This window comes from Paracoccidioides lutzii (assembly GCF_000150705.2).
Source record: "Paracoccidioides lutzii Pb01 unplaced genomic scaffold supercont2.3, whole genome shotgun sequence".
NCBI classification, from domain to species: Eukaryota; Fungi; Ascomycota; class Eurotiomycetes; order Onygenales; family Ajellomycetaceae; genus Paracoccidioides; species Paracoccidioides lutzii.
In genome coordinates this window covers 941033-956315 of record NW_015440949.1, presented here as the reverse complement: position 1 = coordinate 956315, position 15283 = coordinate 941033, and the positions used below count along the sequence as shown (strand labels likewise).

At 43.4% G+C, this 15283-nt stretch overlaps 6 protein-coding genes across 6 annotated transcripts; 3 read left to right on the top strand and 3 right to left on the bottom strand.

The window, feature by feature from the left end:
• Positions 1-4148: 4148 nt before the first annotated feature.
• PAAG_01607 (MGMT family protein) lies at positions 4149-4959 on the bottom strand (the record flags this gene model as incomplete). Its single annotated transcript, XM_002796553.1, has 3 exons — positions 4149-4335; positions 4428-4560; positions 4845-4959. The coding sequence occupies 3 exons, from the start codon at positions 4957-4959 to the stop codon at positions 4149-4151; spliced, it is 435 nt and encodes a 144-aa protein (XP_002796599.1).
• A 264-nt stretch (positions 4960-5223) lies between these two features.
• PAAG_01606 (pre-mRNA-splicing factor cwc26) lies at positions 5224-6318 on the top strand (the record flags this gene model as incomplete). The annotated part of the gene is made up of 1 exon (XM_002796552.2): positions 5224-6318. One exon carries the CDS (start codon positions 5224-5226, stop codon positions 6316-6318), a length of 1095 nt encoding a protein of 364 aa, XP_002796598.1.
• A 1836-nt stretch (positions 6319-8154) lies between these two features.
• Positions 8155-10297, bottom strand: PAAG_01605 (protein kinase dsk1; the record flags this gene model as incomplete). Its single annotated transcript, XM_002796551.2, has 5 exons — positions 8155-8595; positions 8671-8911; positions 8985-9084; positions 9144-9982; positions 10071-10297. The coding sequence occupies 5 exons, from the start codon at positions 10295-10297 to the stop codon at positions 8155-8157; spliced, it is 1848 nt and encodes a 615-aa protein (XP_002796597.2).
• A 129-nt stretch (positions 10298-10426) lies between these two features.
• Positions 10427-10771, top strand: PAAG_11318 (hypothetical protein; the record flags this gene model as incomplete). Its single annotated transcript, XM_015846988.1, has 1 exon — positions 10427-10771. One exon carries the CDS (start codon positions 10427-10429, stop codon positions 10769-10771), a length of 345 nt encoding a protein of 114 aa, XP_015703410.1.
• A 2048-nt stretch (positions 10772-12819) lies between these two features.
• On the bottom strand, positions 12820-13423 carry PAAG_11317 (hypothetical protein; the record flags this gene model as incomplete). Its single annotated transcript, XM_015846987.1, has 2 exons — positions 12820-12989; positions 13189-13423. The coding sequence occupies 2 exons, from the start codon at positions 13421-13423 to the stop codon at positions 12820-12822; spliced, it is 405 nt and encodes a 134-aa protein (XP_015703409.1).
• Positions 13424-14066: 643 nt separating this feature from the next.
• On the top strand, positions 14067-15227 carry PAAG_01604 (hypothetical protein; the record flags this gene model as incomplete). The annotated part of the gene is made up of 1 exon (XM_002796550.2): positions 14067-15227. The coding sequence occupies one exon, from the start codon at positions 14067-14069 to the stop codon at positions 15225-15227; it is 1161 nt and encodes a 386-aa protein (XP_002796596.1).
• Between the last annotated feature and the right edge of the window lie 56 nt (positions 15228-15283).

The window sequence follows — 15283 nt, the reverse complement described above, 5'->3', positions numbered from 1 at the left end:
ATCATATCAGTGCTTCTCAAATCTATCATTAGCATTGATATATTGAGAAATTTTTATTTTTCTACTCACAAATATACAGAGATAACTTCTATCATTAAAATCTCTCTCTGATTATTGAATTTCATAATCTGATGATCTTCTGTCAACTTTTCTGAGTTTATTTCTCAGACTTTAACACATCTATATGCAAAGTTTACATTGATAAGAATATAGCAATTTGCTTTAGAATTTACTAGCGCTATTATAAAAATAGTATATTTATTAAAAACTACTTTGATATGTATAGTAAAAAAATTTTCACTTATCAACTAATTTATATTTAAAGTTTTTAGTACAACTATTTTATCTGAGAAGAAGACTTTTCTTAGATTTAATCTTTTTCTGACTTGATGATAGCAATTTCAATATTCATTTCATTCAGTTCTATATTTTACTTATATAAGCAATTTCATACTATATGATCTTTACTTTGACAATTGAAGTATTTTATATTCTTTTTTCAATTTTTATTCTTCAGTCTATTCTCAGTTATTTATACTAGTGTGATTGATGTCAATTTACAATTTTAAGTTAAGAGAGTTTCTCACAGCTGATTTAAATTATAAAAGTTTCTTTATATTTAAGTAACTATCAGTTGTTTTGACTAAGTATATCTTTAATATAGTGAGCTATACTAGTGCAGATCTTTTGAATCTCATGAAAGATGCTGCAATTGATGCAGACTGCTGTAATTATGTGTTGAAGATCAAAGAAAATCTTATAAAAAAGTCTATTTTATAATTTTTCTTGTGAACTTAAGCTTCATCAGTCAAATATAGAAACTTTATTATAAATATTTAATAATTATCTTTATTTCTTATTATTAATTATTAATACTCTATTTTTACATTCTCAAGCTTATTAATATTCTTATATATTCTCTGTAGATATTTAAATATTTTTTCAGTTATTTCAAACTTCTGAAAATAATTTTTTTTCAGTCTTGAGACTAAGTATCTGACAACTTCATTATCAGTTCAGTTTTCAATATAGATAATATGATTTTCTTCTAATTGAAAAGTGATCTACATTGACAGCTAGGTTGCATTTCATTCAGAAAAGTCAATTTTTAAATATTAATTTTTTATTATTGATTAAATATTTTGAGTCATTGAGTTTGACTGATTATTATATTTGTTGAATATCTGTCAGTCTGATTTGAAAGACTAAAAAGTTCACAACCTGCTATAAAATATTTTATTTCTCTATCAAGCTATTTACTTGCTGATCAAGTTCAATTATTTACTTTTTCTACTTGTCTTATTTTGCTCTAACTCTTTCTAAAATATCTTTTATTTCATTTATGAGATCAGTAATCTTTTAATATATCTGATTTGAATTCTTTTCAATTATCATAAAGAATTATTTCTTTAATATGAGATTTCTTGATCTTATATTTCTTTCAATCATAGTTATCATATTTTAGTTTGATTTTTATAGACTCTCAAACTCTATAACTGCTTCTGATATCTTTAGTAGTTTTCTCAGAGATTTTTCATCTAAAAATTTACTTTAAAAAAAATAAAAAAAGTATTTAATCTTGATATTATATCACAGCTTCAATATAGATGCAGATGAACAAATAGTCAATTATCAGCTAGATAAATTATCTGAGTGAATACTAAGATGATTTTTAAGAGATAAGTTTAGAGAAGACTCTGTTTATAGAGCTTTTTTTCTTAGTGCCATTTCCTACATTTATATATTATTTGTATATTAAGTAATTGTAGGGTTGACTGCTATATTATTATATAAATAGTTATAATTTCTGATCATTTTAGTCTATTTTACAACATCATAATATATAAAAATATTAATTTTAAAATAATATTTCAATTAATGTCAATCTTATTTAAGATATTAAATATATATCTTTATATAATATAAATTTAAAGAAATTAAAAGTAGTAAAAATTTATTTTAAAATAAATTTAATAAAAAATTTTATTATAACAAACTCAGCTATTATACATTTTTAATTTTAATTTCTCATAATGAAAAAAAAATATAATTCTTTATTAATTTTCATAAATTAAATGCTATAATCAAATAAAATCAATACTCTTTGTCTATAATAAATAATTTAATAAATTAATTGAATAAAATATTTTATAAAGTTGAACATTTAATAAAAATTTCATCACATTCAAATGAATTTCAGATTTGAGAATCTGACTACACTTAGAATTTGCTATAAAATCTATAAATATTAAATAGTGCTTTTTGATTTTATAAATATCTTTATCTGTTTTCAACAATTTATCAATAATATTTTCTTTAACTATCTGAAAAAGTTTATAACAGCATTTGTTATGACTCAATCTAGGGTCAAGATGGTAAACAAGACAAAAACTTCAATTCATCTATCTAACGAGGCAACTGCGACGAGAATACTAAATTGGGGATTAGAATGTGGAATGAACAAATATAAGGTGGTTGGGGATCGGAGCGGATCAACCTTCAGAGGTGAGCGGATCAATCTTAATCCATATTACAAGCAGCTGCACTGTAACAACTGCTCTCTAACTAAGTTTTACAAGAAATTGAATCACATTTATATATACTGAGAAACTGAATCACCCCTATTGCTGATAAGAAGAAAAGAAAGAAGAAGATTTCATATAAGTGGAGGCCTCATATAGGGGATAAAAATTGAAGAGATGGCGTGGCAAGGATTAGTGCTTCCGAAATAGCTTTGACGCTAAAGGCTGATAACCTTACTTGCTTGGTTACAGGTACCGTACCGTGCTGTAACTGACTTAGTGCTGTGCAGTACCTGGATAGTTCCATACATCCCAATACCTTGGTTCCTGGCTTTGGCCATGCACAAGAACGCATACTTCATGTTTCTTGGAGTTAGTAGGAGGTTACCACGGAAATGGTCGCCCAATCCCTTGCCGTAACTAGCCACATGCGTCATTTCGCCTCCGTTGCTTGATTCGGTGTCCAAATCGGGTCAAACCTAAAAGCTTCTCTATTAATAAATCATTACGTAACTTGGGGTAAATGAGTGTTCCCCAAAACCTATTAGAGACAACAGGCCGAAGAGGATAACTATGAAACTCTTAGAGGACCGATATCAACCTTGTTGCATTGTGGGACTCTAAGCGAGCTAGCTACAACTAATAAATATATAGGTGCACGTGACCTCAGGTAGCTGGGGAATCCTCCAACAGAAACTGCTCCAACTGACATAATTCACCTCCTTCTGATTCAACTCCTCATTCTGGTTCCACCTTTGAACAACCTGCCAACAACAGGAGAGCAGTCGAGTCCCTTATCAGGAAAGATAAGAATTCCTCTTAGCTGTTAAAGCTTTAGAAAAGGGTTAAATTCCAAGGGTTCGAGTTGCTGCTTTCATCTAATTATGATATTCTTCACTTAGTTAACTAGGTCTGACAGCTCAACAATGAGTCTTTGTTGCTTGTCATGCCATAGGATATGACTAGCTCACTTTTAGATCCCCCAACAACGTTCCCCGGAGTCTAATGCGGGGCAAATGAATCGTGCTTCTAGAAAGTATAGGCTCCTTATCTCGCATTTGATAGGTTATTGAGATTGGGGATTTTGGATAGTTCCGGTGCGCGACATCAATCGAAAGGTCCATGTTTATTCCAAACCCAAAGGGATCGGGTATTGCGGTGGGAAAACACATGGTTTACAAATATGAAGTCTCCTCACAAAATGGATGCTTGGTCTTGAATTTCCGCCACAAACCCAGGGTGAATCGTATGACATCATTCAAGCCTTAGTTTCATACGAGTTGTTGTGGTTGTAGCTACCTTTAGTTTTATTTTACCCCCCGTGGACGGCTGCATGTCAGGCTATCTAAGCTACTCTTAGTATGAGAATGTCACAAAAAGAGCATGTTGTACGGTATGGAGGACGTTGTCAAGCACTACCGCGTTGGATCTATCCCAGCTGCACCAAGCTCATGTTCGGTTAATACATGTATCCAGATGATACACAACGACGGCTGTCCTCCGAGATGTGTGCAATTCCTGTACGTGTGCTAATCTGAGTATGTCGAAGCAAGATCATCGCCAAGGTACAGGTATATCTCAAAATCGGAAATAAACTGCCAAGGTTGTGTGAAACATCCCATTCCTTCAACCACCACTCGCAGTTCTGGCCTCCTCTGTTTCTGATTCATCGCCACTCTCGTCCCTAGGGAGGCGATCCGGAAACCATCCAAACCGACCAAATTCAACAGAGTACTCCCCCATGCCATCCACATGCACATCAACCCCTTCCTCTTCGAGCACGGCGGCCTGTCTCGCTGCAGATCCGGGACCGCTATTCCAGGCTCAGCGACGAGACTGGAAGAATACATTCGGTGAAATGAAACGAGACAGATGAATCAGTAGATGAACGGAATTGCTACATACCGATGTGAGATCATCCCCTTCGCGTTTAAGACACGCTGCCATGGCACATTTTGGTCGTGGTAGTAATGGTCGGTCCCCGGGCTGTTGGAGGGTAGGTATTTAAGGCACATGCCTACTTGTCGTGACCTTTGAGCTGCAGAGGGTGTCAGATTATATACAAAATCGACAATTGAATATATGCTATGCTGTCCGTGGTGTAAGAACAGAGAGGGCATATTTTTAGGTAAAGCTTTTTGAGAGTTATGACTCTAGATTCATGAAAACAATCAAGCAATGCTTATATACCGCTTCAGCTGGCATGCTGTAGCCACTCAAATAACAACAGCAGTAATCCGATCCCTTCCGTGCCATGCACAATGCATGTGCATAGAATAATAATGAATCAAAGGAGGTAGAAAGAAAGCCGGGTAGTCTCACGCTGACCCAGAAGCCAGGCAATATGGCCGTAAGAGCACACTTTACCACGAGGGATCTGTTGCACAGCATCATAGACAGAATTGAACCACCACTCTGCCTCATCGGAGCGAGCCATAATTCAAATCATGGATTTTCGGAATTCTTGGATGTAGAGGAAATTTAAATATGATTCTCTTTCGTTGTCTGTTTGTCTCTTTTTGTCGCTGGTTGGATCTTATCTCGTATTCTTATCTCATATCGTCTCCGGAATACCTATTTTCCGTAACTAGTTATCTAAATAACTAACTTGAATATCCTGACTTCAGAGCATCAACCAACGACGACGACAACAACAAAAATTAATATCCTAATAATAAGAACAACCACAGCCATAATCACAATGTCCCTTGCCGCATATCTAGCCAAAAACTACCTAACAGCAGACCCCCCATCGACCTCCGACCGCGTCAAAAAAAGGCGAAAGAAGAACAAACGTGCAGACACCACTAATTCTGGCGGTCTAATAATCGCAGACGACGACCCCCCAGACCTCCGTACCGCATCTTCGAAGCCCAAAAGTCACAGATTCAAACGTGGCAGTGACGAAGAAGATGACGATACCCCCTACACAATAGCTAACGAACGACACTCGGCCGAATTCCGCAAGTCGAAAAAGTCCAGCTGGAAGACGATAGGCGGTCCTGCTGCGCCATCAAATGCTGAGCAGGTAGCTGCTGACGCCATCCTAGCCTCTGCTGCTGCTGAGCGGGCTGCACATGAAGCTGAGGACGAAGATAGGCCTGTAATCGCCGACGGGGATCCCGATGCTGAGCAAGAGAGTGGCGAACTACGTATGGAATCCGGTGCGCGGGCGGGCTTGCAGACGGCAGAAGAGACAGAGGCGATGGTAGTTGCACAACAGCGCAAGCGTCAACTGGAGTCGTTGGCCATGAAGAAATCCGACCGTGACCGTGCTGGGAAGGGCGTCGTGGAGCCTGAAACCATATACCGCGATGCGAGCGGGCGGATAATCAATGTTGCCATGAAAAGGGCGGAGGCGCGGAGGGCGGTGCAGGAGGCTGCAGCGGCTGAGGCGGCGGCCAAGGAAGCGTTGACGGGCGATGTACAGCGGCGTGAGAAGGAGGCGCGGAGGGAGGCGCTGAAGGAGGCTAGGTTTATGCCGCTTGCCAGGACGGTGGATGATGAGGAAATGAATGCCGAGTTGAAGGCTAGGCCGAGGTGGAATGATCCTGCTGCGGAATTTTTGACGAAGGGGACGACGAGTGGAGGTGGCGCTGTGTTCGGTGTTGGAGGGGGGAAGAGCGGGAGGAGGGTGTATACGGGGCCTGCGGCACCCAATCGGTATGGAATACGGCCGGGGCATAGGTGGGATGGGGTGGACCGGGGCAATGGGTTTGAGCAGCAGTGGTTTGAGGCGCGGAATAAAGTACAGATGCGGCAGGGGTTGGAGTATGCGTGGGCGATGGATGAGTAAATAAAGCGGTTCTTGTGGTGTTCCATCGCATTACTTTTACATTTTGATTTTTTTCTCCCAAATATCCGTTCTTACAATGGCATGGTTGGCATTTGGGATGAGATAGCATGCTTGGATATTCTTTCATATGATGTTTGATGGCATAGTAATAGATATACCCACTTTGAATCAAACCCGGTACAATATCGAAACAGTTAATAGTTCATGTTTGGTTTTATTACTTGGAGGTTCCATATATGTACATCATTGCCTGCCAGAATTCGATTCCGGACTTCAGAGCAAATCACCCTCATCTATATACTTATTCTAGAGTAAAACTCAACTATCATATTTCCACAACTCCTTCAAATTAAAAGGAGGAAGAAAGCATGGCGAAAAGCGAACCAACAAGCACTGCGAAAATGTAAATGAAAGGGCCATAACCGCTGAACCCCAATTGTTTATGTAAGTTGTATGTTGTATATAAAAAAAAAAAAAAAAAAGTGTAAAAAACTGTCAAATATAAAATGACAGGATGTGATATAAATTCGCTAGCATCCATTTCAGCTCATATATCAGCATCCGGGCCTGTCCATCAATTTGTCCATTCACCACTTCCCCCAATGCATCCGTCCATCCACTCCCTTTTTCCACACACTTCCCAAGTAATTCAGCAGGAACAGTCCCACAACCAGCACAACGAATGAAGGAAAAGAGAAAGCAGCGGAAGGGAAAACCGGGACAAGGAAATGGATGAGGAATGACAAAGGAGAATTGTTCAGAGTGAACGGCTAGTCGGCAGACGAAGGTGCCGGGACTATATATATGTATATATAAGGAGAGAAGCTGGGAAATGGTTGACGTCAAAGGGAGAAAAATGGGGGTAGGAGGAAGATATGGGGAATACGGTGAAGAAGAGCGGAGATGGTGGAGGGGGGAAGGGAGCGTATAAGCTAGTCGAGCGTCCCGTTTACGCACAGTAGAATATACGGGATGTAGACGTGGTGTCGGTGATATCCACGTCCGTAGGATGCGTGTAAACGTAGAGACGTGGGAACATAGGCTACACACTCCCAACCCTCCGTAGGAGAACATACGTGCAGCAACAAAAATGCATCTATCAATCTATCGAAAAATCAATCAATCAATCGATCCACCTATCCATCCGTCCATTCGTCCATTCATTCCACCAACCAGCAGATTGATTCCACAATTCAGATATGGTAGAGGAGCGACAGAAGTTGAGAGAAAGAATAAATGGGAGCGAAGGAAAACGATGAAAGCGCAGCAGTGGCAGTAATGGCGGTAACATGTAATATAAAGGGTGACAGATGGTGGTGCGGGAAGCTAGAGGGGAAAAGAGTAAGGAAGGAAAGGGGAACAAGAGAACAAAGAGAGACATCCAGAGCCGTAAAGATTCGATTCCATAGCATAGTAAAATCCAACGACCAAACAATTGGAAGAAAGATTCAAGCACTGTGCCGTGAACTGTATTTCAAAACCAAGGATCTTGAGGAGGAAAAACAAAAGAGTAAACACAGGATAGTAGCCGTGAGGCAAAAAGGCAGATGGGCAAGATTAGCATCCAAACGTGAGAAACGAGAAAGGAGAAATAACAAAACAAAGTAACCAAAGGGGACGCAATACATGGTAAGCAAATTACCGTTAAGCGTTGGGGATGTGCAGGAGAGGGTGCCAATATTTAATAAATCTCCAGCTCTTTTCTTCATTTTTTCGTCCTTCTCTCCCCTTTCTCCGGTATATTCGTTTCTTATAGTTTTCTTTCATATGTCATTTTTCTCGTCGTCCATACCCATACCGATATCCATATTCCAAATCAATATCCACAAAGCCATTCTATCTACTCCTCTTAACCTCCTGTGCCCACCCTTCTATGCCCTCCCCACGACTCCCAACAGGGATACTCAAAAACGCCTGCTCCATCCCTTTCGTGCCATCCAGATACGAATGACTCGCCATGCCACCCGCATTCGCTCTCCTCTCAGGTAACAGCTCGAGCATCGGGCTGAGGAAGTCCGAAATGGCCTTACTCTCCTCGGCAGAGAAGTGATATTTTTCTCTGAGAACGTCTGGGAGCGCCCAGTGGCGGAGTCTATGGATGTTGCGCAGCTCGCCCTTGCGATTGAATATTTCCTGGCTCCATTTTCCGGACAGGCACAGGGACTTGGGGAAGGGGCCTAGAAGTTCGATGATTTGCGCTATATGGTCGTCGTCTTTGCCGTATTTGGTACCGGATTGCGGGTCGAAGAGGTAGTCGCCAGTGATGAGTTCGAAAACCTATTGATTTTGAAGAAAACGGACGGTTAGTGAGAACGAGAAAGGGTGTTACGGCGTATATAAGGGAGATAATACCATTGCTGCCATACTCCACACGTCTGTGCTAGCACCCCATTTGGCACCAAGTATGACCTCTGGAGAACGGTATTGGCGGGTCTGGATATCGTTGGTGAAGTGATGCCCGACCCAGCAGGCATTCCCTAAATCGGCAATTTTTACTGAAATGATATCGATTTCAACGTCTTCCTCGTTCGGTTTTTGGGGGGTAGAGTTTTTATTTAAGGATATGCCGGAGACCTCTCGTTCCAAAATATCACTATAAAAAACGGTCATCAGAATAAGACAAAAATGCATATGAAGTTCGCGATGATAAGTTGCAGGGAACCAACGTTGTCTTTTCTCTTTGTTTTTGTGTTTCATCTTCGAGCGTCTCTGGATCTTTGATTCCCAATCGATCTCTCATCGAAAGGTTCGCTGTACTTGGCGTGGCTACAAGGAAACAGTTAACTACTGCGCATCAAGTGGGTAGGGGTAGGTCTTAGGCTGACCTGGTGAATCCTTAAGAATCTGGTTGAGGCTGCTATGAGAGTTTTGGTTGGAGGCATGAGTGCGGAAAGGGTCGATACCGCTAAAGCTGGCGTTAAGAGGGCTTGGTAGAGGTTGACTTCCAGTAATCAAAGTTCTTCTCCGCCGCCGACCATTGCGGTTATCCTCTTTATTTTCCTTTTTAGTTTCTTCCTCCTTGACACAGGTCTTCACGATCTGCTCCACATCACCGATCTCGATCAGGACGTTTTCCGGCTTTAGGTCGGTATGGATAATGCCACAATCGCGGTGCAGGTAATCCAGTCCAAGCAAAACCTGCTTAGTGATTTGCTTAACCAGGGCCATCGGGATTCCACGGTGATTCCAGCGCTTGATCAAACCCAGTAGATTTTCACCCAAAACCTCGAAGACCATACAGACGTGGACCCCGTTGGGACCACGATGCTCGAACGAATCCAAGAGGCTAACAACGTGCTTTCGACCTGGGTGATTCGGGTTCGCCTGGACTATCTTATTCAGAAGCTTGATCTCATCGATTGCGGTTTCAGTGTAGTGTGCGGCTGACCGCACGACCTTTAGTGCAACATGTTTTCCGTTCGTAGTATCGCGCGACAGCCAGACGGTGGAGAAATGCCCCCAGCCAAGTTTGCGGACGACGATGTAGCGGCCATTATTGTAGGATTCACCGGGGCGCACTGGGTGGTAACCTCCTTTGCAATAGTCCTCGGAGTCTTCTTCGTCAGCTGTAATTTCGGTGGGGTCATCGGTAGAGGAGGAAGATGGGGAACGAGAGAAGGGGGAGCCGTAGGTAGTTTTGAAGGTATGTGGGTTGATAGAAACCCTGCAGTAGATGAGTTAGAAGATACCGTTCTGTTAATACATATAATAATACATGAAAAAATGCGTAAGGGAAGAAAAGATCCGCCCACCCTGGTTGCTTGGAAGCTGATGCGGGCATGGCGGTGGGGCCCGGAAAGGCATCTCCCGGCGCAGCAGAGGGGGCAGACTCGTTCGTAACGATGGGCCTGAGGTCAGTTCCCTTCCTTCGCTTCTTGCCAGCGTTGTTCCCGTTGGTAGAGTTGGTTACGTTAGCAGTGCTGCTGGCCATCTGTTTTGCCTTGTTGATCGCAGCTTTCTTAATATCACCCCCATTCATCGTTATCTGGAAGCGAGAGCCGGTGAAGCCAGGGTGGAGAGGGAAATAATCCGCTGGTTATTTCCTGTCAACTGCTGGCGTGGGAGGTTGAGTAGAGGCTAAGTAGATGGTGAGGGAATGAGATGGGTGATGTTGGTAGGTGCTGGTGAGGGCTGGCTGCTGGCCGCTGGTCTTTTAGGTGTGGTTGGGTTCTGCAGGCCCAAGAGGGAAAGGCGGGAAGTGGGCGGCAGCCCAGAGACCACCGAAGAAGGGATGGCCAGAGACGGGGAAATATCAGGAAATGACAATTACGGAAGTTCCTCACGGCACCAGAAATGCAGGAGATGGGAGAGGCTGTTGCTGGGTGAGGAAGGGTTGAGTGAGGTTGAGGTCGAGGTTGAGGTTGAGGTTGAGGTTGTTCAAACGAGGATGGATGATGAAGCATATAGAATGGGGGGGTTACCGTCAACTAGGAGTGGCAGTCATAAGAGATAGTTTATAATACATCGACCAAGGGAGTAGAGCCCATGTCCCAGTAAGAACTATGTCGCTAAAAGTAGAAGATGGAAGATGGAGAGGATGCTGGAAATGAAGATGAGGACGGTGAAAAAGGAGAAAAGATATATGGGCCCATTGAAAATGTGTTGAGGAGATTGTTTGCAAGACCGTCCGCAATGATGTAGTTAGGTACTGTCTACCCAACCATATATATACAATGGCGGGGATAGAGGGGTGCCTGGTACATACCTCGAAACACGGTTTAACTTCGAAGCCAAATCATTAATAGCTTACAGCTTGCTCAACTAAAACACCGTCAACTGAAAATACGGATCATAAAGACCGACAGTCTATTCATTTGTCGCATTTATATAGCTGTTATCTAGATCGCGATGAAAGGTTGTCTGCCATCCACACGCCCTAACAGCCAAAATCCACATAACATGTACAGTAGTTATTAATAAGCACTTGACTTGAAGATGTAAGGATGTATGGACCTAATTATGTGCATATACCCGCAGCACAGGCTATCTGTTCCCAATGGCCAGTGTGGAGGAGTTGATTGGACGCTGCTCGGGCGTCAGGCGCTCTTCAGGGCGAACCGCCAAACGAAAAAGTCCCGAATTGCTATATTAACTAAACCCTGAGGAGGCGTGATTCCTGTGCATGTCCAACCCCACCAAAATGGCTCTCTCTGGGTATCTGGGGGATTGCCCGGTTCTCTGTGTTCCAGGGCGTCTTCCCCCTCCTCCAGCTCGAACTACGCTTCCACATCTAGGAGAAGTAAGAGCGCGGGATGAAGCACGCAAGAGACGATAGGAGATGGAGAAATTATTTTTATCTATTTTACTTCTTATTCTTACTCCCTTATTATTTATTTAAAAAAAGCCAAAACTTGGTTCCTCATCTTCGTTGCTTTTTTCCCTCTTTGGCTTCCAACCATTCGTATTTCAGCAATTGCAAAGAAACATCCCAAATGCAGAATCCCAATAGAGAACGTTTCTTCGGGTGCACTGGAACCATAGTGTTCAGGCGCGTTCAAAGTTTTTTTCCAGCTTCCAGAGATTGGGTCGTGGATCTAGAATAGTTATCTTTTGAGTGTATATACATCAGCAAGTTTGGGACAGGCTCTCTTTTGGCCTATGTACTCCTTGAGCGGGTAGGCTTGGGGTGACGTCTCCACTGCCCGTAACTTTACCCCAAGCAGTTGTTGTTGTTCCTATCTCTCCAGCGGTGTGAAAATAGTGGTGTCAACATGGGGATGTCTATGGATCCGTGGAGATTTGCAGCAACTCAACAGGAGGCCAGGTCTTAGAACAGGTCACATGATTATGACGCTCTGGCAAATCCCCTATCTGTTGGGATCCAGACCATCGTTGACGTTAAAGCAAACTTCTTTCTTCCCTCTTAGAGTTTCGATGCATCTGAAGGTAACAACAGCTGGACATGATGACTATTCAACCTTAGTTAACTAAATATAGAAACATTCTAATTATAAAGTATTCACAATAACAATTGCAAGTCTAGTATCAAACTGCATGTCATCAATCAATCTCATCTGCATCTTCACATTAATTGAAACCCCACATTTCATGCAAGATATGACATGAACTAAATACAAAACAGTCCCCTCCCAACTTACTTCCTAGATAGTCCGTCGCATGACGGAACGGGCTGGAAAGACGCAGGCAAATGAGACATCTAGAAAGCCTTTATATTCTCCTTTGCATGTCAGCGGCCTAAGCTCTTGACGAAATGAACTTGAAGGCTTGGGTCGGATACTCACCCATAGCTACGACTACCTCAATGCCATCGCAATAGTTTAGAGAGATGTTGAAATGGGTAGTTAACGTAGCTAGCTTAGCTGAATACGTCTGTTGTTAGTCTTTTTGACTAACTCAGGTGGTTGCTTCAAGGGCATACAGGATTCCATAACTCGTTAAATCCAACTTACCTGAATGAGGGAGCTCTTTCTCCTATTCATGCTCCTTGATTTTCATCTCCATTTTAAAAAAAGTCATCAACCCACGGCCTCCCTCGAAGAGTTAATGTTGGCGGCCTGATCTTTCAAACTCTCGCTGGGCATTATCAGCGATTTTCCTAGCAATGGCCTGTGTTTTACGTAGTGCTCGATACTCAGCCATATCGTTGCCAGTCAAATCCTGCGAACCATCAGCAAGGTGTTTCTTTCGCATTTTTCCGCTTTGACAATGGCCTTGACGAGGGGTAGGGCAACCGAATTATTTTTGACAACCAGAACGCATGGTTCTGTTCTGCTTTATCTGTCTTCCATCGGATATTCATTGAGTCTGCACGAGCTTGCATGCGTTCCACAGTGCTGGTTGCCATATGGAAATTATCGACGTTTTCTTCCCAGTTCGAATTCCGGAAGATTTAGCAAGCCATCATGTCACTTCTTGTGCCCAATTGCTTCCCATAGCGTGTGAAGGGCTTAGCTGCCAGGCACTCTGGGTCTCTTTCCTGGCCAGGTGCGCCTGCGACACTTTTGCCTGCCGCGACAACTCGAGCTATTTTCCTCACCTTAGCCTTCAGAGAATCAGTCAGCTCGGGTCTGGGCAATATCTCTTCAGGAACAGTGTCATAGCCCTCCACCCCCAATTGGGCCAATTGGGCCTTGAAACTCGACATCGTGAATTGCAGGAGATTTGCTGAAGGGCTTGGCTGTCGTCGTCGTCGTCGTTGTCGTTGTTGCTGTATAGACTTATTCTGCGATAATATCACTGGGCCGGTGGGTCCCGGCCACAACAACTACGTAGGTGAAATGAGTTGAATATGTTTAATAGCACGCATGGGATGATTGAGGGAAAACAGAGGAGTAAGTGAGATTAGAATATAATTGGAAGGACGGGCTTTTTGGCGGACCTCCAGCAAACATTAGTTATTCCAGCTTCACTGCTCTAACCACGCATGTCCATAGAGTGCATTGCAACGGAATTTAGTTATTGCTAAAGAACATAAAATGAGAAATTTTATGTATTCGCAATAGAAAAATAGAACTACTAAGGTTGTGATATAAATTAGTTTGGGGTATTCGCGTTGCATGATGTTTTCCCCCCTTGATGACGCTGACGTATCTTTAACGAATTGACTAATTAGTTAACCCTTTTTACACTCTCGTCATATTCAACTAATAACCACGAAAGCCTGAGACAAATCCCAACCTCACCATCTTCAAATAGGGCCAAAATAATGATCCCCTAACATCAATTACCACGTTGCCATAATCTATGAAATAAAACACATCACCTTACCCCACATATGTACGAAAATAATGGGACCCTACGACCCTCCACCCCTTCTAATCCGCCTCCTCTCCTCCCCGCTCCTCTTCCTCCTTCGCCCTCTGCACACCCTTCTCCTCCTGCTGCGTGTCCCGCCACGTACGCGAACTCCGTCACAACGGCCCATCCGCGTCGTTTGTATATCAGACACGCACGATCGCCGTTTGGACAGTGTGCCGGATGGGGATCTGCTGCTACACGCGGGGGATATGACGAATAGAGGGACGAGGAGGGATATACAGGCCACAGTTGATTGGTTGAAGACTCTGCCGCATGCGAAGAAGGTGGTTGTGGCAGGGAATCATGATGGGTGGTTGGATAAGGGGGTTAGGGGGCGGATTGAATTGTCGGAGGGGGACGGGGAGGCTGGGCAGGACAAGGGATGCATTGATTGGGGTGATATTCATTATTTACAAAATAGCACCGTCACGCTGACTTTCACCACTCCTGCTGCTGCTGCTGCTGCTGCTGCTGCTGCCAGCAATTGCCTATCGACAGCCTCCAAATCGCAATGTCAATCGCAATGTCGAACCCTAACAATCCACGGCGCCCCTCAGGTGCCCCAACTCGATCCATCCCCTCACTCAATACACGCCTTCCAATACCCCCCTTCACCCCCGGCCGACAACAATACCCCATCCACCTACCCATACCCATACCCAACCCCTGTCCCCCAAGCCACCGACATCCTCCTCACCCATTCCCCGCCCTCCCAACATCTAGATAACTACCCCTACTCAGTTGGCTGCCCTTACCTGCTCCGCACAGTCTGGTCCGTCCGTCCAATCCTGCACGTCTTCGGCCATGCACATGTCGGCCGCGGTGTGGAGAGGGTGTATTACGATAAGGCGCAGGAGGCATGGGAGGCGCTTTGTGCTGCTAGGGAGGAGAGAGGAGTGTTGTGGGAGAAGGGGATGAGGGGGGTTGTGTGGTGGGTGTTTGTGAAAGGGGGTTGGTGGAGGGATTTGCTTGGCCTTGATGGGGTGTGGGGATTGGCGGGGAGGGTGATTTGGGAGGGGGTTAAGGCTGTGATTTGGGGGAAGGTTTGGCGGGGTGAGAGTGGGTTGGGGAGGGAGGGGTGGATGGTTAATGCGGCTTGTTTGGATGCGAGGGGGGAGAGGTTGAGGGGGGCAACTGTGATTGAGATATAAAGGGTGGATTGTCAGTGTGTGATTACTAATGATGAGCTATGACTGCTGTGATTTGA